The 27,098-nt window shown below is 48.0% G+C and overlaps 1 protein-coding gene across 1 annotated transcript in view; it reads right to left on the reverse strand.

The window, feature by feature from the left end:
• The window catches only part of LOC148442693 (protein ABHD1-like), a 318,796-nt gene that overhangs the window by 203,020 nt on the left and 88,678 nt on the right, over positions 1-27,098 (reverse strand). Inside the window, 1 exon segment of the mRNA XM_088463609.1 lies at positions 4,487-4,669. Coding sequence (XP_088319735.1) covers positions 4,487-4,669 — 183 coding nt within the window.

Raw genomic sequence — 27,098 nt, forward strand, 5'->3', positions numbered from 1 at the left:
GTTCGCCACTACATGTTGGAGCCGGCCTCCCTTCCTGCCGGAACATCAGGACCCTCCACCTCCGGCACAACAACAGCCATCCCTCCAAATGTGCCTAGCCCTATGCCTAGTCCAGAGGCCACAACATCTGCCTCTGGCCAGGCCAGGCGAAGGACATCCCGGACCCGTACCAGCTCACTCCCCACCCCGCCCAAACGCCCTAAAAGGCGATGACAGCACTGGCTAATTTCCCCACAATCCATTTCTGTGTTTGCCCCATATTCCTTAATGGCCAAAACCTCCCTCTCCTTTCTTGTGAATTGTTTTTAATAATTTTATTGGTTTGTGTATGAAATGCCACTTTGTTTATTTTTGTGGGCAAAAAAACAATTTATGTTTTTTTAAATTTTTTTACATTATTTCTGTGAGTAAAAATAATAAAAAAAAAAAATACAAACTGATCAATTCTCTTGTTTATTTCTTTCAAAACTGGTTTAAAAGTAATCCAGACAACAAAATGACAAACAAGACAACGGAAAAAAAACGTTTTTTAAATTCTAAACAATCAAGGGTTTTAAAAAAAATAAAAAGAGTTTTAAAAAACCAAAACAAAATACGAAACCAAAAATGGTTTCTTTGGCCATAAAATATTCGCTTATCAAAAAAACATGCGTACAATATTGTTGAACTACAAACCCCCACAAAAATAAATAAACCCCCCCCCAAAAAGTCTGCTAATTGATTGTATTAGGCCGTAATTAGCAGCTGAGTAGTTCACCTGCGTTCGGATTTTAGCAACTAAAAAAAGTCTATTAACGAAACACCTTACAAGCAGATTAACAATTACAAGATGATTGTTTATGTGGCCGCAAATGATATATCGCCACACCATCGATGAGCCCGGAGAAGGCCCAAGAGACAATCGTCATTGTGGTAGACTATACCAGACCACAAGCTGAGCGAGCAGTCTTACTGAAAATTGGATCAGCCAGTGACGTATGACTTGTTCCGTTCACATTGGCCGCTCGCAGCAGATAATTTATGTACGCCCAATAAATGCCTCGACACGCCTGCGTTTTCCCATCTCCACCCCCGTCACCACCCCCAAAACGGACAGTTCTGTCAATCACATTTGACATGTCACTTCCTGTTCGCTGTTCGACGAACGACTGAAAAATGATCACAATCAGCCGTACGCACATGCGCACTGTTACACCGACGCATGCGTGGTTGTACAACATCGGATCGCTACGAGCGAACGTCCGCTTACGAGCAGCTCTGAATGAGGGCCTTCGTTTTTTTGCCCCCCAACAGGTGATTTAGGCTATGGCTTCTACTCCAGGTTTCTGACTCTATTGTCAGATTTGCAAACTCCTACCGAGCATAAATATAACAAGGTACATATCGCCACCCGATCTGTGATAGAACGCACCTTTGGGCTATTGTAAACAAGGTTCAGGTGTATTGATAAATCAGGAGGCATATTATTATATCATCCAGCAAAAGTGTCCGATATTGTGCTCTGCTGCTGTCTATTGCATAATCTTGCATTAAATAAACCCCTGCCCCCAGATTATGCAATAGAGAACGAGCAGGCAGACGTTATGCTACCAACAACTGACTATGGGCCTGATTCAGACCCACTCGCGAGCGGCTGTCCGTTCGCAAGTGGGTCGATGTTGTGCACTGCGCATGCGCACGACGGCGGGAGCTCCGTCGTGCGCATGCGCCAGACGCGACGAGTGAAGGACTTTCCTTCGCTCGTTGTGTCTGATCAAAGGGGGCGTGCTGTCGATGTTGACTGACAGCACGCCCCCTTTGGTGGGCATGCCGGGGGCGTGCCTCCCTGACGGGGGCGTTCCCAATTGAACGCCTACCATCAGAAGCCGGCCCACTGACATCACTAGTGATGTCAGTGGGAGTGACAAAATCACTCCGGGCCTTGCGGTTGAAAACCTGAACCGCAGGCTCCGGCTCGCAGTGGCGATGGTCACGACCATCGCAGCCATCAAACTGCACGCTCGTATAGGCTGTGGGTGGTGACCCACAGCTATACGAGCGTCCAGGAGGACGCTCCATAATTATGGAGGGCGTCCCTCATTCAGAGCGTGCGCTCTGCTCAGAGCGTACGGCTCTGAATGAGGGCCTATGTGAGAAAGTGGAAGGCAGATTAGGGCTACATTTATTGCCATCATTTTCAGATGTAAGTATTTGTGGTATTTAATTTACAAAAACAGATTCAGATTGTGGCCTTCAGCTTCCTCCTGATTAGACACAGCAAGGACAGGAGCCCTCTCCTCCACCCCTCTGCTGCCTTCCCCTATTCCCATCAGCTACCATACTGACACATGTGTATACGGCTCTCCCTGCAGTATGCACACACCTGACCACTCACTTTCACTTTTCTAGAGTGTGCACAACGGTTTCCAATTTCTTTGCCTTGTTAATTAGTGTGCATGTGACACATTTGGCCAAATAGGAAGTTGAGTTCGATTTTGCATTCGATTTTAATGGGGATTTGAGGTTAGATTTTGAAAGGGATTTTGCAGTTCGATTTAAATTCGATTTTAGTTGATTTTATCGATTCATAAAATCGAACTTTAGTAAATTTACCCCCTGATCTCTATGACCCTAAGCTCTGTAGTATGGGAATTTCTGTATACTCTGGCCTGTATAATGAGGTGACCTTACTGCCATCTACTGGTTACTCTCCTAACTGCATTTGTTTTATGTCAATCTATTTATTAGGCAGTAATGTGGGTTGTGTGAGAGACTGTGTGCCATAAATATTACATGTGTGTATCCAGCTGTATCTCTGTGCCAGTCATGGACACTGGGCCTGAGTCAGCCAGGAACGCATTAGCTAATACGCATGCAATTCGCCCATTGTTACGTAATGCACATGCATCACAGTGTGCAAACTATTGCTATTGCAGTTTAACTGCGTGCTTACACAATATTGCGAGCCGTAGTGAATCAGGCCCACTAGCTGAGCGATTTTCAGCCATTTACGCATGCGTATAATTCACAGTGCGCATGCGCAAGCCATTCGCTGCGATCTGATTTTGGTTGCACATAAGCCACTATCAGGTCGCTGCTCTGAGTGACAGATTGCGCCATTTGTGGGAGGTAACAGGGGAAGGTGCTTGTGAATGGGGGAGTGGATGTGCGAACGCAGTCGTGTCAGGCTGCCAAAACGCTGTTTAAAGGGCGTGCATAATTAGCAAAGTAGCATAATTGTACACATCACCTGCATGTATTTCATCCCGCACTGATCGCAGTGCTTGCGGCAGGTTAAGGCAACCCCAAGGGCTGCGAGCAGCGCCGATGGCTCACGATGGTCCCGATTAATCATACATTTCCCGGAGATGATGTGTGTAGCGAGTGGCAAGGGGGCGTCTTTAGACACTTGCAAGCGCACTTTGCCGTAGCTCGCTAAAACATAGTGGGCGTCCATACACGACGCAGTGTGAGCACTTAATTTAAATATCTGGCCCCTTTTTGCCAGCGAGTGATCGCATCTTGCGAGCGGGTCTGAATGGGGTCCTATATCCAATTAGGAGAACGTTATCTTACATGTATGATGTACAGATTTGGTGTAACATGTATGATGTACAGATAACATGTAACGTTACAGCAGCATGTGCCCCCTACAGATAGTGTGTCACATGTACAGCTATTGCCATTATGGATAGGGTGTAACATGTATGATGTACAGATAACATGTAACGTTACTGCAGCATGTGCCCCCTACAGATAGCGTGTCACATGTACAGCTATTGCCCATTATGGATAGTGTGTAACATGTATGATGTACAGATAACATGTAACGTTACTGCAGCATGTGCCCCCTACAGATAGCGTGTCACATGTACAGCTATTGCCCATTATGGATAGTGTGTAACATGTATGATGTACAGATAGCATGTAATGTTACTGCAGCATGTGCCCCCTACAGATAGCATATTACGTGTACAGCTATTGCCCATTATGGATAGCGTGTAACATGTATGATGTACAGATAACATGTAACATTACTACAGCATGTGCCCCCTACAGATAACGTGTAACATGTACAACTATTGCCCATTATGGATAGGGTGTAACATGTATGATGTACAGATAGCATGTAATGTTACTGCAGCATGTGCCCCCTACAGATAGCATGTCGCGTTTACAGTTATTGCCCATTATGGATAGCGTGTAACATGTATGATGTACAGATAACATGTAACATTACTACAGCATGTGCCCCCTACAGATAGCGTGTCACGTGTACAGCTATTGCCCATTATGGGTAGCATGTAACATGTATGATGTACAGATAGCATGTCACGTGTACAGCTATTGCCCATTATGGATAGTGTATAACATGTATGTTGTACAGATAACATGTAATGTTACTGCAGCACATGCCCCCCTACAGATAGTGTGTCACATGTACAGTATATGCTGCATGAGAATTCCCCCCATGTCATAGGAAAGACTATGCTTAGCGCAATGTCACCTGTAGCCGTCGCGGCTGGCCTGGCGCACTAGGTGCAGTATGTAGGATTGCCGGCTGTTTCCTGTAAGGCCTGGCAGGAATAAGACCGTGGGGCGAGATGCGGCCTCTGGGAAGTGGGTGCTGTCATCGTTGTCTCTCCAGTCCAGCGATATCTGACCTCCGTCATCCGTCTGGATAATCTCACTGTATGGAAAGCAGAAATGTTCCGTTTATACCAGTTATACACTGCGGGGCCAGGTTACGATTACCAGCAGGCGACTCTATGCGCAGATATTGCTGGCGTAGGAGGTCTGTGTCTGTATAAGAGCAGAAAGGTGACGGCATGCAGAGACTAACAAAATGGATCATAATATAATGGCTAAATGACGCAAAGGACTTTGAATCTGGAATGATTGTTGGCACTTGAAGTAGCGGTGCCAGCGTTAGTGATAGGGTGGCAGGGGGCATTGTGCCAGGGCGGCAGTAGGTAAAGTGTACACAGAGTGAACCAGCAGATATACAGCTGGGTCTGAGCTCAAGGTCTGTGGCCATAGACGCCTACTGGACACTGCAGCAGATGGTAGAGTGCGCAGACTCGCTCAGTCCCACAGACGGGTAACAAATTAAAGATAATGCGAATTAGGGACCAGTATAGCCGGCCTCTGACAGAACAGTGCGCCGCACATTACATGGAACGGGATACAGGAGCATGAGGCCCGTCCCTACGCCATTGCTATCTGCTGCATACAGGGTGAGGCGCCTCCAGGGAATTGGGCAGTTCACGCTATCAATTACACCAGATGGCAGGGTGAGGGTATGGAGACAACAGCAGGAAAGCATGGACCCTTTGTGCATCGTCCGGCTCTTCAGGATGGCGGAGGCAATGCTACGGAGATGTCGTTCATTGCACTTGGGCTAATATTCCATATATAACATACCAAGAAGTACCCGTACCTAGAAGGATTCAAACTGTAATAAGGACAAAAGATGGTTTGACAAAGCAATGACGTCACAAAGGGGGCACGTACTGCACCCGGGTGTCACCAAAATGTCAGCACCTGCAAAGTGACAGAGAGCCGGGTGCTGCGCTGTGACATCATCATGCGGTATTTGGCTCCTGTCACTGGGGAGGAGCCGTCGTTACAAGCACAGTCTCCAGGATTTCCAGAGACACCCCCCGAGTGATGCAAACAGGGACTTCCCCTCGAAACTGCGCTCCCACATGGTGACACATGATCTTCTCGCGAGGCCATGCCCAGTTTTACTGGCATGGGTGGGGCTACTTACAGCGCTGGGTATCACTGACCCTGATGTCACCACTGCAACTACAAGTACTGACCTGGTGATCACAATAATTGTCCAGTATAAAATACTTACATTTAAAAGGTAGGTTTACATAAAGTACACTCTACCGGTGGTCTACTGGAGTTCAGGGAGGGCCCGGCTACATTACGCTGCAATGCACAGTGGTCCTGAGTCCAAGGACCTGCGCCATAGGTTGGCGAGCTCTAGTGTGACACCGAGGTCACGCTATAATTGCAGGCTAACAAATATCAGACTTACTGTACTGGACTTCTACCCCAGCAGCCCCCCGGCAGTCCTATACACGATTTCCCCTGAGCTTTCCCCCGGCAGCCCCCGGCAGTCCTACACCTGATTTCCCCAGAACCCTCCCCCGGCAGCTCCCCGGCAGTCCTACACCTGATTACCCCAGAACCCTCCCCCGGCAGCTCCCCTGAACCCTCCCCGGCATTCTACACACGATTTCCCCTGAACTCTCCCCCGGCAGTCAGACTCACGATTTCCCCTCAACTCTCCCCCGGCAGCTCTCCGGTAGTCCTACACACGATTTCCCCTAAGCTCTCCCCGGCAGCCCTACACACGATTTCCCCTGAACTCTCCCCCAGCAGTTCTCCACACGATTTCCCCAGAACCATCCCCCGGCAGCTCCCCGGAAGTCCGACTCATGATTTCCCCTGAACTCTCCCCTGGCAGCCCCCGGCAGTCCTATACCTGATTTCCCCAGAACCCTCCACCGCAGCTCCCCGGCAGTCCTACACACGATTTCCCCTGACCCCTCCCCAGGCAGCTCCCCGGCATCCTACACACGATTTCTCCTGAACCCTCCACCGCAGCTCCCCGGCATCCTACACACGATTTCTCCTGAACCCTCCCAGGCAGCTCCCCGGCACTCCTACTCATGATTACCCCTGAACTCTCCCCCGGCAGTCCTACACACGATTTCCCCTGACCCCTCCCCAGGCAGCTCCCCGGCATCCTACTCACGATTTCCCCTGACCCCTCCCCAGGCAGCTCCCCGGCATCCTACTCACGATTTCCCCTGACCCCTCCCCAGGCAGCTCCCCGGCATCCTACACATGATTTCCCCTGACCCCTCCCCAGGCAGCTCCCCAGCATCCTACACACGATTTCCCCTGACCCCTCCCCTGGCAGCTCCCCGGAATCCTACACACGATTTCCCCTGACCCCTCCCCCGGCAGCTCCCCGGCAGTCCTACACATGATTTGGAGAAAAAAAATGTCAAATCTGACTTAAGATCTATCGTGCATCCAGTACATTGTTTCCCAGATTGTCACATCTGCCCTACAGCATGGCCGATCTGAAGATGCGATGTATGACAAGTGAGGATGCACATTGGCATCGTGGTCGTGAGTGGACACTCACAATTTGGCCATATTATTCACGATTCAGCTGTGTGTGGGCAATGGAACAATTGTAACCCCCTGAAGCCGAAGCAGGGCCATCATAACTGCCATCACCTTCGTGAACACTCTTGGTGCTGACGAAAGACCGAAAGGTAAGGCCTGAAATTGCCAATGAGAATCTTGGACCACAAACCGAAGGAAAGCCTGATGAGGAGGCCAGATGGGAATGTGGAGGTATGGATCTTTTATGTCTAAAGACACCAGAAACTCTTCCTTTTAGAGACCTGTTATAACAGACTGGAGGGATTCAATTTTGAATTTGACAACTCGCATATAGGGGTTGAAATCCTTGAGGCTGAGAATGGGTCTCATTGAGCCGTCCGGCTTGGGAACCACAAACAAACTGGAATAAAAACCCTGACTCCGCTGATGGGTCAGAACATTCACCATCACCTGAGACAATAGCAATTTTTGTATTGCTTGCTGAATTTCCTCCCATTTTTCTGTTGACAGAGGTAACCCGGTCGTGAAAAAATGAGAAGGTGGTTGGATTTTGAAATCCAACTTTAGTCCCTGTATATTGATGTCCCTGACCCAGGCGTCCAGGCAGGATTTGCTCCAAACCTCCTTGAATCTCAGAAGATGAGCTCCCACCCTGGGGTTCCCAAAATGAGAAGGGAGAGCGTCATGTAGTGAGCTTAGCTGCGGTCTTGTCCTGTTGGGACATAGGCGTGGAACCTCTACCACGGCCTCTTGAACCCCGTGAGAACCCTGGAGCTCCTCTGGAGCATCCTCTAAACCTACCTGGGACACGAAAGGACCGAAAGGATGGTCCCGCAGTATGCTTCCGAGGAGGGGGAACAGCAGATGGGAGATAAGCGGACTTGTCACCAGTGGCCTGTGAGATCCACTTATCTAATTCTGTAACAAAGAGAACCTCTCCAGTGAAAGGAAGAGCTTCTACTGCCCTTTTGGATTCTGCATCTGCTTGCCATTGTCTAAGCCAAATTGGCTCTTCTGGCTGAGATAGCCAAGGCTGAGGATCTAGCCGAAAGACTACAAACCTCTTTTGCAGCTTCCCCCAGGAAAGATGCTGATTCTGCATTTTGATCAGCCAGCTGAATGAGCTCTTCTGTTTGTACTACAGCCCTAAGGCCCTTTAAAAGTTGGTTATCCCAAGCCTCCACCACCTTATTTACCCAACAGCTAACTAAGGCTGGGCGAAGGGATACCCCTGTCACTGTAAACATAGATTTTAATGTGGTCTCCAACTTTCTGTCAGAGGATTCCTTTAGGGAAACTGCACCTGGTACCGGTAATACCGTCGCTTTTGAAAGACGGGACACAGAGGGGTCCACTGCTGGAGGAGTCTCACATACTTTCCTGCTCTCCGTAGGAAATGGATAATAAGATAAAAGCTTCCTCGATATTTGGAATTTTTTATCACAGTGTTTCCATGTTGAGGTCAGGATATCTTCCAATTCCTCAGATGCTGGAAAAGTGGCCACCTGTCTTTGTCTTTTACTAAAGATAGACGGTCTAGCTGCCACTTCGAAGTCCTCCACATGTAGTACCTGGCATACTGCAGTGATCAATGTTTCTACACCCTGTGTAGCAGGCTCTGATTCATCTAGGATCAGAGTTTCCTCTGGTTCCTGAACCTCGCCTTCCTCAGGCTCCTGTATATCCTCCTCCTCTGATTCATCCCATGTGAAGGGATTTTGAATCAGTCTTCTATTAGGGATATTAGAGGATGTTGAGGCTGCCGGTGGAACCTGAGACATTACCCTTGTGAGCCCCTCAACCGATCTGGCTCATGAGCGGGCCCAGTCTGGTTCAGAGACGGTAGCCGTCTGTGTTCTGATCACCTGTCTTTGCGAGCTGCCTCTAGCTCTGCTGACAGACCAGACATAACAGACGTTCGCTGATCAGACCATATTTGTTGCATAGTGAGTCATCGGAATTAATCTGTGAAACACACTTATCAGATAATAGGGAAGTATTAGACTGTTCGTATCGACAGAAAAGAAAAAGGAATCAATTTAACTCAGGGTGCACTCAAAACCCCTGTTTCTCTAAAAGGTTATACACATTAAGGAAAAGGAGATATATGTTACTATTTCCTTTCCCGAGGGAATAGGAATTGATAGCCAAGATAATTTGCAGAAGAAATGATCCATCCCTGTGTCTCTGCAACGGTTATGTACTGGGAAAGGAAATAGTAACATATGTCTCCTTTTCCTTAATGTGTTACAATAATAAGCAACACTGTGTTATTTGTATATATTACTGGTGAGAAAGATTTTGTATAATAAGCCAATAGCTCCAATACAATTTGGATAATTAGCTATAAATAAATCTAGCTAAACAGCATTTATATTCGCTACCTCCACCAGCATGTAATAAGCACCATAATAATGGTCTTTCAATGAAAAATAAGAGGTATTATTTCTAAACAGATCATTCTTTATTTAACTTGAAACAAAAAGTTGCCAGTTGAGGCATAATAACTATGGATGTTTACACACATACATGTAAGACAGGCAACACATATACATATACATATACATATATATATATATATATATATCTATATATATATATATATATATATACACACACACACACACACACAGAGTTAATGACCGCATGCAACCTTGTTTTTAATAATAAATTGGAAAATCTTTTTAATTCTTGTCACAATTTTTTTTCTTGTCTATCACTGTACTTTTGTGTTATATAATAATTCTATTATATTTTATTTATATTTCGCTTCAGAAGGCCCTATTTTAGGCAATGGAGTATTAATGTTTAGTTTTGAGCAATAGCTAGCATTTCATTAAGATTGATAATTGTAATAGGCAATATATAGCCTCTTTTTTGGTATATTTGTCAGCCAGAGGATCATAAATGAACTTTTTAAAGCATATCTAATAAAATGTATAATCTTTTAAAGAAACAGGGGTTTTGAGTGCACTCTGAGTTAAATTGGTTCCTTTTCTCTCGATATGAATATACCTAGTTTTGAATCAATGGGCAGCACCTGGAGATAATAAGCACCTATGGTTTCATTATATACTTTAATCCATATGGATAGCAGATAGATTGCCCCTATTCTCATAAGAAATATATTACAGATAGCCTGGTGCGGGATTTTCTTTTATTCTGTAATAGTTGAAGTATTAGACTGTCCCTGAGTGAACTTCTCTGTACAATTTTTGTAAGAAAAAGATTTTTGTGCAGCCTAAAGGCCCCCGTACATCAGAGATTGATTGCTGCAATCGTGCAATTTGCAATCGATTGTGTATAAAAATCTTTCCCTTCTTCAATCGATTGCAAATTGCACGATTGCAGCAATCAATTGCTGATGTATGGGGACCTTTAGAGTTCTTGGAAGACATGCTGCTCAATCACTGTCACACACACACGCACACACACACACAGACACACACGCACACACACACACACACAGACACACACACAGACACACAGACACACACACACGGTGACAGTACAGTGAGATCACAGATATAACACAGAGGCTGTACAGAAAAAGATAACGGGCATAGAGGGAGATATGCTATGACCCTGTCACACACACACAGACTCACACACACACACAGACACACACACACACACACACACACACACGGTGACAGTGACAGTACAGTGAGATCACAGATATAACACAGAGGCTGTACAGAAAAAGATAATGGGCATAGAGGGAGATATGCTATGACCCTGTCACACACACACACACACACACACACACACACACACACACACACACACACACACACACACACACACACACACACACACACACAGTGACAGTACAGTGAGATCACAGATATAACACAGAGGCTGTACAGAAAAAGATAACGGGCATAGAGGGAGATATGCTATGACCCTGTCACACACACACAGACTCACACACACACACACACACACACACACACACACACACACACACACACACACACGGTGACAGTACAGTGAGATCACAGATATAACACAGAGGCTGTACAGAAAAAGATAACGGGCATAGAGGGAGATATGCTATGACCCTGTCACACACACACACACACACACACTCACACACACACACACACACACACACACACACACACACACACACACACACACACAGTGACAGTACAGTGAGATCACAGATATAACACAGAGGCTGTACAGAAAAAGATAACGGGCATAGAGGGAGATATGCTATGACCCTGTCACACACACACAGACTCACACACACACACACACACACACAGACACACACACACACACACACGGTGACAGTACAGTGAGATCACAGATATAACACAGAGGCTGTACAGAAAAAGATAACGGGCATAGAGGGAGATATGCTATGACCCTGTCACACACACACAGACTCACACACACACACACACACACACACACACACACACAGACACACACACACACACACACGGTGACAGTACAGTGAGATCACAGATATAACACAGAGGCTGTACAGAAAAAGATAACGGGCACAGAGGGAGATATGCTATGACCCTGTCACACACACACAGACTCACACACACACACACACACACACACACACACACACACACAGAGACTCACACACACACACGGTGACAGTACAGTGAGATCACAGATATAACACAGAGGCTGTACAGAAAAAGATAACGGGCATAGAGGGAGATATGCTATGACCCTGTCACACACACACACACACACACACACACACACACACACACACACACACACACACACACACACACACACACACACACACACACACACACGGTGACAGTACAGTGAGATCACAGATATAACACAGAGGCTGTACAGAAAAAGATAACGGGCATAGAGGGAGATATGCTATGACCCTGTCACACACACACACACACACACACACACACACACACAGTGACAGTACAGTGAGATCACAGATATAACACAGAGGCTTTACAGAAAAAGATAACGGGCATAGAGGCAGATATGCTATGACCCTGTCACACACACACACACACACACACACACACACACACACACACACACACACACACACACACACACACACAGTGTCAGTACAGTGAGATCACAGATATAACACAGAGGCTGTACAGAAAAAGATAACGGGCATAGAGGGAGATATGCTATGACCCTGTCACACACACACACACACACACACACACACACACACACACACACACACACACACACACACACGGTGACAGTACAGTGAGATCACAGATATAACACAGAGGCTGTACAGGAAAAGATAACGTGCATAGAGGGAGATATGCTATGACCCTGTCAGATCTGCTCTAGGGCAGAGTCTTTAATGTGTAACCAATGCTGTTACACTAGCCTGACTCCAATGTCCCAGAGCCGGGACTCAGCCTCATGTGTCCAGCAGCAGCAGCTAAAATGGCCACCAGCCTCCTTCTGGAAGCGCTGGGGTAACTGGGAGGCTGGAGCAGAATTACCCATTAGGCTCTGCCCCCCCCCGCCTATGGCGCCCGCTACAGCGCCAGCGGACCACTTGTAATGAGCCCGCCTGACGTCCTGGCTCTGCTGCTATCCAGAAAGCCAGGACTTACCAACCTTTAAGCTGCCTTAATCTGCCAGTGGCGGGCTTTGCTGTTACTGACGCCGCATGCAGCGCATGTTGGGCTCCCCAGGGGCTGAGGTCTCTGTAGCAGGAGACCTCAGCGCACACCGCATGCAGTCACGGTGAGGTCTCCCCGGCAGTCCAATGGCGCAGACAGGCAGGGGCAGTGAGCTGCCTGTCTGTTCCTCACATTGCTGATTGCAGGTCAATTTAAAACTAGAGAGCCCTAATGAGCCTAGGTCCAGCTCCCAGGGCACATCTTAGACTGGAGGGGGAATACAGAAGGACGAGCTAACTACCATTTAGTTATTTTTTTAAAAGGTGCCAGCTCCCGGTTACCCCACTGTACTGAGACTCCAGTGTCCCCTAGTGGATGAAGGAGAAAGAACCATTAAAGCTAATTAGCACCTCAGTATATATGCCAAATACACAACCGATGTGTCCCGGATTTTATAGTATATTTATTGGATTTGTCCTGGATTTAATATAAACATGAGTGAGACAGTAACACAATCATAATACCGACTATTAGACCATACCAGATATACAATCTACAAATGTGACAAAATATATATTTGTGTCTTTATCATGTCACATTTGGGGTGAGCGTTTGGGCGTAGGGCCCCAGAGTTTGCTCTGGCTGGGCCTCCTCAGGGCATCACCACTTAATACACAGTTACTTTTCACATCACCTTTTATGTTTGTTTTTTATTCGTATAATTTTTTCACATACTGTATATTTTAACCTCTTTTTCAACACTTATTAACTACTCGCACACATCTATACTTTACAATGCACTGTCACCCTTTTCCCATGTGATGCCCTCGGGGGTCCTGGGCTGGACAATTTTTGGGGTGCCCTGTGTCCTGGATGTGAACCCCTTAGTGTTAGGGACTGCTAGTGACAAAGAAGCCGTGACGTGGCCTAGCAGTTTCCCATGTATTTGCAAATGCATGCAACCAATATCTCTGAATTTCTATTACCATATAGTGTTCATATATTGTTGCAGATATAATTCAGTATGCTGAGGAACAATAGGGGGTTAAACGCCCCCATTTTTCTATTTTTTATACAGATAAAATACACAGATTGATTCAGATAAAAGAAAATGATAAAGAATCAGAATCCTAAGGTGTCTTATGCTGAGAATCTGAGTGGAGGGAGCCCACCAAGCATCACGATGTGTAGCACCCTTAGCTTCCAGCTACTCCCTGAGAGTGAACACATAGCAGTGTGGGCTGCTGGGCCTTATAGTCCCATGACTTTGTCTCCCCCAGCAACCCCCACACTTTCCAGGCTCAAAAATCCTGTCCTTTGTTCTCCCAGGGTGTGTGTAGATGCAAATTAGCACAACTATCAGACCTGACACTAATATACTTCCCTGGACCTTTATGGTATTTTATGATAGGAAGACTGGTAACATAAGGTGTTACAAATGCCCCTTCTAACAGCCAATGAGTCTGTGTACTGGACTTGCACCATGGCCCCCTAGTGTGGGAGCAAACGTTACATCCAGGAAGATTTGTCTTCACAGGATAGGTGTCACTTAGTCATTTATTCTGATTTGTTTATACAATCCAGCTCTGACATACTGTACCCATTCCTAGCAAACAGCCATTCCTGAAATATAGAATTATGATAATACACACACTTTATCCAGATCACACAAAATATGTAAAGTCATGACATGGGGCTTTGATGAATCGCCGTAATCCATGGCGATGGTCACACCTCCCTCCTTAAAATGGCGCAGGGAGATGGCAGTCATCTATCACATACCTCCCTGTGCCACGGCGTCTACCTTGTCGCCTTGTTGGGAGAGTCCATCTAGATTCCCGTGCTCTGTCCCTTTTTTGTGTTGGAAGGTAAATGTGTATTACTGCAGAGTGAGACTCCAGCGCAGCAATTTGCCGTTACTCCTGGGAACCGTATTCAACCAGCTGAGCAGATTATGGTCAGTGATTACCATGAAATGTCTCCCATAGAAATACGGCTGCAGCTTTTGTAATGCCCAATCAATAGCGAAGCATTCTTTTTCTATAGTGGCGAATGACACCTCACGGGCGAGCAGTTTTCTACTCTGGTAGAGGACTGGGTGCTCGTTTCCCTGCCCATCTACTTGACAGAGGACAGCTCCCAGACTGTAATTCAAGGCGTCATTCTGCACAATAAACCTGCATTTAACTGCAACCAGATTTGGACGCTTATTTTGGGTCATGTAGGTAAGGGGCTTGGCGAGGGCACCATAATTGGGTACGAATTTACGGTTGTACCCTGAAGTCCCCAAGAATGACCTGTGTGTCACTAGATGTGTATTGCCAAGCTTCCCAGTAATATGTGCCTGATACGGGTGTAGGGTGTCACAAGGTGTGTATTGCCAGGCTTCCCTGTAATATGTGCCTGATACGGGAGTAGGGTGTCACTAGGTGTGTATTGCCAGGCTTCCCTGTGATATGTGCCTGATATGGGTGTAGGGTGTCACTAGGTGTGTATTGCCAGGCTTCCCTGTAATATGTGCCTGATACGGGTGTAGTGCGTCACTAGGTGTGTATTGCCAGGCTTCCCTGTGATATGTGCCTGATACGGATGTAGTGTGTCACTAGGTGTGTATTGCCAGGCTTCCCTGTAATATGTGCCTGATGCGGGTGTAGTGTGTCACTAGGTGTGTATTGCCAGGCTTCCCTGTAATATGTGCCTGATGCGGGTGTAGGGTGTCACTAGGTGTGTATTGCCAGGTGTCCCTGTAATATGTGCCTGATACGGGTGTAGTGCGTCACTAGGTGTGTATTGCCGGGCTTCCCTGTAATATGTGCCTGATACGGGTGTAGTGCGTCACTAGGTGTGTATTGCCGGGCTTCCCTGTAATATGTGCCTGATACGGGTGTAGTGCGTCACTAGGTGTGTATTGCAGGGCTTCCCTGTAATATGTGCCTGATACGGGTGTAGTGCGTCACTAGGTGTGTATTGCCGGGCTTCCCTGTAATATGTGCCTGATACGGGTGTAGTGCGTTACTAGGTGTGTATTGCCAGGCTTCCCTGTAATATGCGCCTGATACGGGTGTAGTGTGTCACTAGGTGTGTATTGCCAGGCTTCTTTGTAATATGTGCCTGATACGGGTGTAGTGTGTCACTAGGTGTGTATTGCCAGGCTTCCCTGTAATATGTGCCTGATACGGGTGTAGTGAGTCACTAGGTGTGTATTGCCAGGCTTCCCTGTAATATGCGCCTGATACGGGTGTAGTGTGTCACTAGGTGTGTATTGCCAGGCTCCCCTGTAATATGTGCCTGATACGGGTGTAGTGTGTCAATAGGTGCGTATTGCCAGGCTTCCCTGTAATATGTGCCTGATACGGGTGTAGTGTGTCACTAGGTGTGCATTGCCAGGCTTCCCTGTAATGTGTCTGATACGGGTGTAGGGTGTCACTAGGTGTGTATTGCCAGGCTTCCCTGTAATATGTGCCTGATGCGGGTGTAGTGTGTCACTACGTGTGTATTGCCAGGCTTCCCTGTAATATGTGCCTGATACGGGTGTAGTGTGTCACTAGGTGTGTATTGCCAGGCTTCCCTGTAATATGCGCCTGAAACGGGTGTAGTGTGTCACTAGGTGTGTATTGCCAGGCTTCCCTGTAATATGCGCCTGATACGGGTGTAGTGCGTCACTAGGTGTGTATTGCCGGGCTTCCATGTAATATGCGCCTGATACGGGTGTAGTGCGTCACTAGGTGTGTATTGCCAGGCTTCTTTGTAATATGCGCCTGATACGGGTGTAGTGTGTCAATAGGTGTGTATTGCAAGGCTTCCCTGTAATATGCGCCTGATACGGGTGTAGTGTGTCACTAGGTGTGTATTGCCAGGCTTCCCTGTAATATGCGCCTGATACGGGTGTAGTGTGTCACTAGGTGTGTATTGCCAGGCTCCCCTGTAATATGCGCCTGATACGGGTGTAGTGTGTCAATAGGTGTGTATTGCCAGGCTTCCCTGTAATGTGTCTGATACCGGTGTAGGGTGTCACTAGGTGTGTATTGCCAGGCTTCCCTGTAATATGTGCCTGATGCGGGTGTAGTGTGTCACTACGTGTGTATTGCCAGGCTTCCCTGTAATATGTGTCTGATACGGGTGTAGGGTGTCACTAGGTGTGTATTGCCAGGCTTCCCTGTAATACGTGCCTGATGCGGGTGTAGTGTGTCACTACGTGTGTATTGCCAGGCTTCCCTGTAATATGCGCCTGAAACGGGTGTAGTGTGTCACTAGGTGTGTATTGCCAGGCTTCCCTGTAATATGTGCCTGATACGGGTGTAGGGTGTCACTAGGTGTGTATTGCCAGGCTTCCCTGTAATATGTGCCTGATACGGGTGTAGGGTGTCACTAGGTGTCACTAGGTGTGTATTGCCAGGCTTCCCTGTAATATGTGCCTGATGCGGGTGTAGGGTGTAACTAGGTGTGTATTGCCAGGCTTCCCTGTAATATGTGCCTGATGCGGGTGTAGGGTGGCACTAGGTGTGTATTGCCAGGCTTCCCTGTAATATGTGCCTGATGCGGGTGTAGGGTGTCACTAGGTGTGTATTGCCAGGCTTCCCTGTAATATGTGCCTGATGCGGGTGTAGTGTGTCACTACGTGTGTATTGCCACGCTTCCCTGTAATATGCGCCTGAAACGGGTGTAGTGTGTCACTAGGTGTGTATTGCCAGGCTTCCCTGTAATATGTGCCTGATACGGGTGTAGGGTGTCACTAGGTGTGTATTGCCAGGCTTCCCTGTAATATGTGCCTGATACGGGTTTGGGTGTCACTAGGTGTGTATTGCCAGGCTTCCCTGTAATATGTGCCTGATACGGGTGTAGGGTGTCACTAGGTGTGTATTGCCAGGCTTCCCTGTAATATGTGCCTGATACGGGTGTAGGGTGTCACTAGGTGTGTATTGCCAGGCTTCCTTGTAATATGTGCCTGATACGGGTGTAGGGTGTCACTAGGTGTGTATTGCCAGGCTTCCCTGTAATATGTGCCTGATACGGGTGTAGGGTGTCACTAGGTGTGTATTGCCAGGCTTCCTTGTAATATGTGCCTGATACGGGTGTAGGGTGTCACTAGGTGTGTATTGCCAGGCTTCCCTGTAATATGTGCCTGATACGGGTGTAGGGTGTCACTAGGTGTGTATTGCCAGGTTCCCTGTAATATGTGCCTGATACGGGTGTAGGGTGTCACTAGGTGTGTATTGCCAGGGTTCCCTGTAATATGTGCCTGATACGGGTGTAGGGTGGCACTAGGTGTGTATTGCCAGGCTTCCCTGTAATATGTGCCTGATACGGGTGTAGGGTGTCACTAGGTGTGTATTGCCAGGCTTCCCTGTAATATGTGCCTGATACGGGTGTAGGGTGTCACTAGGTGTGAATTGCCAGGCTCCCCTGTAATATGTGCCTGATACGGGTTTAGGGTGTCACTAGGTGTGTATTGCCGGGCTTCCCTGCAATATGTGCCTGATACGGGTGTAGTGTGTCACTAGCTGTGATTTGCCAGGCTTCCCTGCGATACGTGCCTGATACGGGTGTAGGGTGTCACTAGGTGTGTAATGCCAGGCTTCCCTGTAATATGTGCCTGATACGGGTGTAGTGTGGAACTAGGTGTGTATTGCCAGGCTTCCCTGTATTATGTGCCTGATACGGGTGTAGTGTGGCACTAGGTGTGTATTGCCATGCTTCCCAGTAATATGTGCCTGATACGGGTGTAGGGTGTCACTAGGTGTGTATTGCCAGGCTTCCCTGTAATATGTGCCTGATACGGGTGTAGTGTGGCACTAGGTGTGTATTGCCAGGCTTCCCTGTAATATGTGTATGGGTGTAGTGTGTCACTAGGTGTGTATTGCCAGGCTCCCTGTAATATGTGCCTGATACGGGTGTAGGGTGTCACTAGTTGTGTATTGCCAGGCTTCCCTGTAATATGTGCATGATACGGGTGTAGGGTGTCACTAGGTGTGTATTGCCAGGCTTCCCTGTAATATGTGGCTGATATGGGTGTAGGGTGTCACTAGGTGTGTATTGCCAGGCTCCCCTGAAATATGTGCATGATACGGGTGTAGTGTGTCACTAGGTGTGTATTGCCAGGCTTCCCTGTAATATGTGCCTGATACGGGTTTAGGGTGGCACTAGGTGTGTATTGCAAGGCTCCCCTGTAATATGTGCCTGATACGGGTGTAGGGTGGCACTAGGTGTGTATTGCCAGGCTTCTTTGTAATATGCGCCTGACACGGGTGTAGTGTGTCAATAGGTGTGTATTGCCAGGCTTCCCTGTAATATGTGCCTGATACGGGTGTAGTGTGTCACTAGGTGTGTATTGCCAGGCTTCTTTGTAATATGCGCCTGATACGGGTGTAGTGTGTCAATAGGTGTGTAGTGCCAGGCTTCCCTGTAATATGTGCCTGATACGGGTGTAGGGTGTCACTAGGTGTGTATTGCCAGGCTTCCCTGTAATATGTACCTGATACGGGTGTAGTGTGGCACTAGGTGTGTATTGCCAGGCTTCCCTGTAATATGTGCCTGATACGGGTGTAGTGTGGCACTAGGTGTGTAGTGCCAGGCTTCCCTGTAATATGTGCCTGATACGGGTGTAGTGTGGCACTAGGTGTGTATTGACAGGCTTCCCTGTAATATGTGCCTGATACGGGTGTAGTGTGGCACTAGGTGTGTATTGCCAGGCTTCCCTGTAATATGTGCCTGATACGGGTGTAGGGTGTCACTAGGTGTGTATTGCCAGGCTCCCCTGTAATATGTGCCTGATACGGGTGTAGTGTTTCTCTAGGTGTGTATTGCCAGGCTCCCCTAAAATATGTGCATGATACGGGTGTAGGGTGTCACTAGGTGTGTATTGCCAGGCTTCCCTGTAATTTGTGCCTGATACGGGTTTAGTGTGTCACTAGGTGTGTATTGCAAGGCTCCCCTGTAATATGTGCCTGATACGGGTGTAGGGTGTCACTAGGTGTGTATTGCCAGGCTTCCCTGTAATATGTACCTGATAGGGGTGTAGTGTGGAACTAGGTGTGTATTGCCAGGCTTCCCTGTAATATGTGCCTGATACGGGTGTAGTGTGGCAATAGGTGTGTATTGCCAGGCTTCCCTGTAATATGTGCCTGATACGGGTGTAGTGTGGCACTAGGTGTGTATTGCCAGGCTTCCCTGTAATATGTGTATGGGTGTAGTGTGTCACTAGGTGTGTATTGCCAAGCTCCCTGTAATATGTGCCTGATACGGGTGTAGGGTGTCACTAGGTGTGTATTGCCAGGCTTCCCTGTAATATGTGCCTGATACGGGTGTAGGGTGTCACTAGGAGTGCATTGCCAGGCTTCCCTGTAATATGTGCCTGATACGGGTGTAGGGTGTCACAAGGTGTGTATTGCCAGGCTTCCCTGTAATATGTGCCTGATACGGTAGGGTGTCACAAGGTGTGTATTGCCAGGCTTCCCTGTAATATGTGCATGATACGGGTGTAGGGTGTCACTAGGAGTGTATTGCCAGGCTTCCCTGTAATATGTGCCTGATACGGGTGTAGGGTGAGGTGTGTATTGCCAGGCTCCCCTGTAATATGCGCCTGATACGGGTGTAGTGTGTCACTAGGTGTGTATTGCCAGGCTTCTTTGTAATATGCGCCTGAGACGGGTGTAGTGTGTCAATAGGTGTGTATTGCCAGGCTTCCCTGTAATATGTGCCTGATACGGGTGTAGTGTGTCACTAGGTGAGTATTGCCAGGCTTCCCTGTAATATGCGCCTGATACGGGTGTAGTGTGTCACTAGGTGTGTATTGCCAGGCTTCTTTGTAATATGTGCCTGATACGGGTGTAGTGTGTCAATAGGTGTGTAGTGCCAGGCTTCCCTGTAATATGTGCCTGATACGGGTGTAGGGTGTCACTAGGTGTGTATTGCCAGGCTTCCCTGTAATATGTGCCTGATACGGGTGTAGTGTGTCACTAGGTGTGTATTGCCGGGCTTCCCTGTAATATGCGCCTGATACGGGTGTAGGGTGGCACTAGGTGTGTATTGCCAGGCTTCTTTGTAATATGTGCCTGATATGGGTGTAGTGTGTCAATAGGTGTGTATTGCCAGGCTTCCCTGTAATATGTGCCTGATACGGGTGTAGGGTGTCACTAGGTGTGTATTGCTAGGCTTCCCTGAAATATGTACCTGATACGGGTGTAGGGTGTCACTAGGAGTGTATTGCCAGGCTTCCCTGTAATATGTGCCTGATACGGGTGTAGGGTGTCACTAGGTGTGTAATGCCAGGCTTCCCTGTAATATGTGCCTGATACGGGTGTAGTGTGGAACTAGGTGTGTATTGCCAGGCTTCCCTGTATTATGTGCCTGATACGGGTGTAGTGTGGCACTAGGTGTGTATTGCCATGCTTCCCAGTAATATGTGCCTGATACGGGTGTAGGGTGTCACTAGGTGTGTATTGCCAGGCTTCCCTGTAATATGTGCCTGATACGGGTGTAGTGTGGCACTAGGTGTGTATTGCCAGGCTTCCCTGTAATATGTGTATGGGTGTAGTGTGTCACTAGGTGTGTATTGCCAGGCTCCCTGTAATATGTGCCTGATACGGGTGTAGGGTGTCACTAGTTGTGTATTGCCAGGCTTCCCTGTAATATGTGCATGATACGGGTGTAGGGTGTCACTAGGTGTGTATTGCCAGGCTTCCCTGTAATATGTGCCTGATACGGGTTTAGGGTGGCACTAGGTGCGTATTGCAAGGCTCCCCTGTAATATGTGCCTGATACGGGTGTAGGGTGGCACTAGGTGTGTATTGCCAGGCTCCCCTGAAATATGTGCATGATACGGGTGTAGTGTGTCACTAGGTGTGTATTGCCAGGCTTCCCTGTAATATGTGCCTGATACGGGTTTAGGGTGGCACTAGGTGTGTATTGCAAGGCTCCCCTGTAATATGTGCCTGATACGGGTGTAGGGTGGCACTAGGTGTGTATTGCCAGGCTTCTTTGTAATATGCGCCTGACACGGGTGTAGTGTGTCAATAGGTGTGTATTGCCAGGCTTCCCTGTAATATGTGCCTGATACGGGTGTAGTGTGTCACTAGGTGTGTATTGCCAGGCTTCTTTGTAATATGCGCCTGATACGGGTGTAGTGTGTCAATAGGTGTGTAGTGCCAGGCTTCCCTGTAATATGTGCCTGATACGGGTGTAGGGTGTCACTAGGTGTGTATTGCCAGGCTTCCCTGTAATATGTACCTGATACGGGTGTAGTGTGGCACTAGGTGTGTATTGCCAGGCTTCCCTGTAATATGTGCCTGATACGGGTGTAGTGTGGCACTAGGTGTGTAGTGCCAGGCTTCCCTGTAATATGTGCCTGATACGGGTGTAGTGTGGCACTAGGTGTGTATTGACAGGCTTCCCTGTAATATGTGCCTGATACGGGTGTAGTGTGGCACTAGGTGTGTATTGCCAGGCTTCCCTGTAATATGTGCCTGATACGGGTGTAGGGTGTCACTAGGTGTGTATTGCCAGGCTCCCCTGTAATATGTGCCTGATACGGGTGTAGTGTTTCTCTAGGTGTGTATTGCCAGGCTCCCCTAAAATATGTGCATGATACGGGTGTAGGGTGTCACTAGGTGTGTATTGCCAGGCTTCCCTGTAATTTGTGCCTGATACGGGTTTAGTGTGTCACTAGGTGTGTATTGCAAGGCTCCCTTGTAATATGTGCCTGATACGGGTGTAGGGTGTCACTAGGTGTGTATTGCCAGGCTTCCCTGTAATATGTACCTGATAGGGGTGTAGTGTGGAACTAGGTGTGTATTGCCAGGCTTCCCTGTAATATGTGCCTGATACGGGTGTAGTGTGGCAATAGGTGTGTATTGCCAGGCTTCCCTGTAATATGTGCCTGATACGGGTGTAGTGTGGCACTAGGTGTGTATTGCCAGGCTTCCCTGTAATATGTGTATGGGTGTAGTGTGTCACTAGGTGTGTATTGCCAAGCTCCCTGTAATATGTGCCTGATACGGGTGTAGGGTGTCACTAGGTGTGTATTGCCAGGCTTCCCTGTAATATGTGCCTGATACGGGTGTAGGGTGTCACTAGGAGTGCATTGCCAGGCTTCCCTGTAATATGTGCCTGATACGGGTGTAGGGTGTCACAAGGTGTGTATTGCCAGGCTTCCCTGTAATATGTGCCTGATACGGTAGGGTGTCACAAGGTGTGTATTGCCAGGCTTCCCTGTAATATGTGCATGATACGGGTGTAGGGTGTCACTAGGAGTGTATTGCCAGGCTTCCCTGTAATATGTGCCTGATACGGGTGTAGGGTGAGGTGTGTATTGCCAGGCTCCCCTGTAATATGCGCCTGATACGGGTGTAGTGTGTCACTAGGTGTGTATTGCCAGGCTTCTTTGTAATATGCGCCTGAGACGGGTGTAGTGTGTCAATAGGTGTGTATTGCCAGGCTTCCCTGTAATATGTGCCTGATACGGGTGTAGTGTGTCACTAGGTGAGTATTGCCAGGCTTCCCTGTAATATGCGCCTGATACGGGTGTAGTGTGTCACTAGGTGTGTATTGCCAGGCTTCTTTGTAATATGTGCCTGATACGGGTGTAGTGTGTCAATAGGTGTGTAGTGCCAGGCTTCCCTGTAATATGTGCCTGATACGGGTGTAGGGTGTCACTAGGTGTGTATTGCCAGGCTTCCCTGTAATATGTGCCTGATACGGGTGTAGTGTGTCACTAGGTGTGTATTGCCGGGCTTCCCTGTAATATGCGCCTGATACGGGTGTAGGGTGGCACTAGGTGTGTATTGCCAGGCTTCTTTGTAATATGTGCCTGATATGGGTGTAGTGTGTCAATAGGTGTGTATTGCCAGGCTTCCCTGTAATATGTGCCTGATACGGGTGTAGGGTGTCACTAGGTGTGTATTGCTAGGCTTCCCTGAAATATGTACCTGATACGGGTGTAGGGTGTCACTAGGAGTGTATTGCCAGGCTTCCCTGTAATATTTGCCTGATACGGGTGTAGGGTGTCACTAGGTGTGTATTGCCAGGCTCCCCTGTAATATGCGCCTGATACGGGTGTAGTGTGTCACTAGGTGTGTATTGCCAGGCTTCTTTGTAATATGCGCCTGATACGGGTGTAGTGTGTCAATAGGTGTGTATTGCCAGGCTTCTTTGTAATATGCGCCTGATACGGGTGTAGTGTGTCACTAGGTGTGTATTGCCAGGCTTCCCTGTAATATGCGCCTGATACGGGTGTAGTGTGTCACTAGGTGTGTATTTCCAGGCTTCTTTGTAATATGTGCCTGATACGGGTGTAGTGTGTCAATAGGTGTGTAGTGCCAGGCTTAACTGTAATATGTGCCTGATACGGGTGTAGGGTGTCACTAGGTGTGTATTGCCAGGCTTCCCTGTAATATGTGCCTGATACGGGTGTAGTGTGTCACTAGGTGTGCATTGCCAGGCTTCCCTGTAATGTGTCTGATACGGGTGTAGTGTGTCACTAGCTGTGATTTGCCAGGCTTCCCTGCGATACGTGCCTGATACGGGTGTAGGGTGTCACTAGGTGTGTAATGCCAGGCTTCCCTGTAATATGTGCCTGATACGGGTGTAGTGTGGAACTAGGTGTGTATTGCCAGGCTTCCCTGTATTATGTGCCTGATACGGGTGTAGTGTGGCACTAGGTGTGTATTGCCATGCTTCCCAGTAATATGTGCCTGATACGGGTGTAGGGTGTCACTAGGTGTGTATTGCCAGGCTTCCCTGTAATATGTGTATGGGTGTAGTGTGTCACTAGGTGTGTATTGCCAGGCTCCCTGTAATATGTGCCTGATACGGGTGTAGGGTGTCACTAGTTGTGTATTGCCAGGCTTCCCTGTAATATGTGCATGATACGGGTGTAGGGTGTCACTAGGTGTGTATTGCCAGGCTTCCCTGTAATATGTGGCTGATATGGGTGTAGGGTGTCACTAGGTGTGTATTGCCAGGCTCCCCTGAAATATTTGCATGATACGGGTGTAGTGTGTCACTAGGTGTGTATTGCCAGGCTTCCCTGTAATATGTGCCTGATACGGGTTTAGGGTGGCACTAGGTGTGTATTGCAAGGCTCCCCTGTAATATGTGCCTGATACGGGTGTAGGGTGGCACTAGGTGTGTATTGCCAGGCTTCTTTGTAATATGCGCCTGATACGGGTGTAGTGTGTCACTAGGTGTGTATTGCCAGGCTTCTTTGTAATATGCGCCTGATATGGGTGTAGTGTGTCAATAGGTGTGTAGTGCCAGGCTTCCCTGTAATATGCGCCTGATACGGGTGTAGTGTGTCAATAGGTGTGTAGTGCCAGGCTTCCCTGTAATATGTGCCTGATACGGGTGTAGGGTGTCACTAGGTGTGTATTGCCAGGCTTCCCTGTAATATGTACCTGATACAGGTGTAGTGTGGCACTAGGTGTGTATTGCCAGGCTTCCCTGTAATATGTGCCTGATACGGGTGTAGTGTGGCACTAGGTGTGTAGTGCCAGGCTTCCCTGTAATATGTGCCTGATACGGGTGTAGTGTGGCACTAGGTGTGTATTGACAGGCTTCCCTGTAATATGTGCCTGATACGGGTGTAGTGTGGCACTAGGTGTGTATTGCCAGGCTTCCCTGTAATATGTGCCTGATACGGGTGTAGGGTGTCACTAGGTGTGTATTGCCAGGCTCCCCTGTAATATGTGCCTGATACGGGTGTAGTGTTTCTCTAGGTGTGTATTGCCAGGCTCCCCTAAAATATGTGCATGATACGGGTGTAGGGTGTCACTAGGTGTGTATTGCCAGGCTTCCCTGTAATTTGTGCCTGATACGGGTTTAGTGTGTCACTAGGTGTGTATTGCAAGGCTCCCCTGTAATATGTGCCTGATACGGGTGTAGGGTGTCACTAGGTGTGTATTGCCAGGCTTCCCTGTAATATGTGCCTGATACGGGTGTAGGGTGTCACTAAGTGTGTATTGCCAGGCTCCCCTGTAATATGCGCCTGATACGGGTGTAGTGTGGCAATAGGTGTGTATTGCCAGGCTTCCCTGTAATATGTGCCTGATACGGGTGTAGTGTGGCACTAGGTGTGTATTGCCAGGCTTCCCTGTAATATGTGTATGGGTGTAGTGTGTCACTAGGTGTGTATTGCCAAGCTCCCTGTAATATGTGCCTGATACGGGTGTAGGGTGTCACTAGGTGTGTATTGCCAGGCTTCCCTGTAATATGTGCCTGATACGGGTGTAGGGTGTCACTAGGAGTGCATTGCCAGGCTTCCCTGTAATATGTGCCTGATACGGGTCTAGGGTGTCACAAGGTGTGTATTGCCAGGCTTCCCTGTAATATGTGCCTGATACGGTAGGGTGTCACAAGGTGTGTATTGCCAGGCTTCCCTGTAATATGTGCATGATACGGGTGTAGGGTGTCACTAGGAGTGTATTGCCAGGCTTCCCTGTAATATGTGCCTGATACGGGTGTAGGGTGTCACTAGGTGTGTATTGCTAGGCTCCCCTGTAATATGCGCCTGATACGGGTGTAGTGTGTCACTAGGTGTGTATTGCCAGGCTTCTTTGTAATATGTGCCTGATACGGGTGTAGGGTGTCACTAGGTGTGTATTGCCAGGCTTCCCTGTAATATGTGCCTGATACGGGTGTAGTGTGTCACTAGGTGTGTATTGCCAGGCTTCCCTGTAATATGTGCCTGATACGGGTGTAGGGTGGCACTAGGTGTGTATTGCCAGGCTTCTTTGTAATATGTGCCTGATATGGGTGTAGTGTGTCAATAGGTGTGTATTGCCAGGCTTCCCTGTAATATGTGCCTGATACGGGTGTAGGGTGTCACTAGGTGTGTATTGCTAGGCTTCCCTGAAATATGTACCTGATACGGGTGTAGGGTGTCACTAGGAGTGTATTGCCAGGCTTCCCTGTAATATGTGCCTGATACGGGTGTAGGGTGTCACTAGGTGTGTATTGCCAGGCTCCCCTGTAATATGCGCCTGATACGGGTGTAGTGTGTCACTAGGTGTGTATTGCCAGGCTTCTTTGTAATATGCGCCTGATACGGGTGTAGTGTGTCAATAGGTGTGTATTGCCAGGCTTCTTTGTAATATGCGCCTGATACGGGTGTAGTGTGTCACTAGGTGTGTATTGCCAGGCTTCCCTGTAATATGCGCCTGATACGGGTGTAGTGTGTCACTAGGTGTGTATTTCCAGGCTTCTTTGTAATATGTGCCTGATACGGGTGTAGTGTGTCAATAGGTGTGTAGTGCCAGGCTTCCCTGTAATATGTGCCTGATACGGGTGTAGGGTGTCACTAGGTGTGTATTGCCAGGCTTCCCTGTAATGTGTCTGATACGGGTGTAGTGTGTCACTAGCTGTGATTTG

This window comes from Taudactylus pleione, unplaced genomic scaffold, assembly GCF_031769625.1.
Source record: "Taudactylus pleione unplaced genomic scaffold, aTauple2 ptg001416l, whole genome shotgun sequence".
Classification (NCBI taxonomy): Eukaryota; Metazoa; Chordata; class Amphibia; order Anura; family Myobatrachidae; genus Taudactylus; species Taudactylus pleione.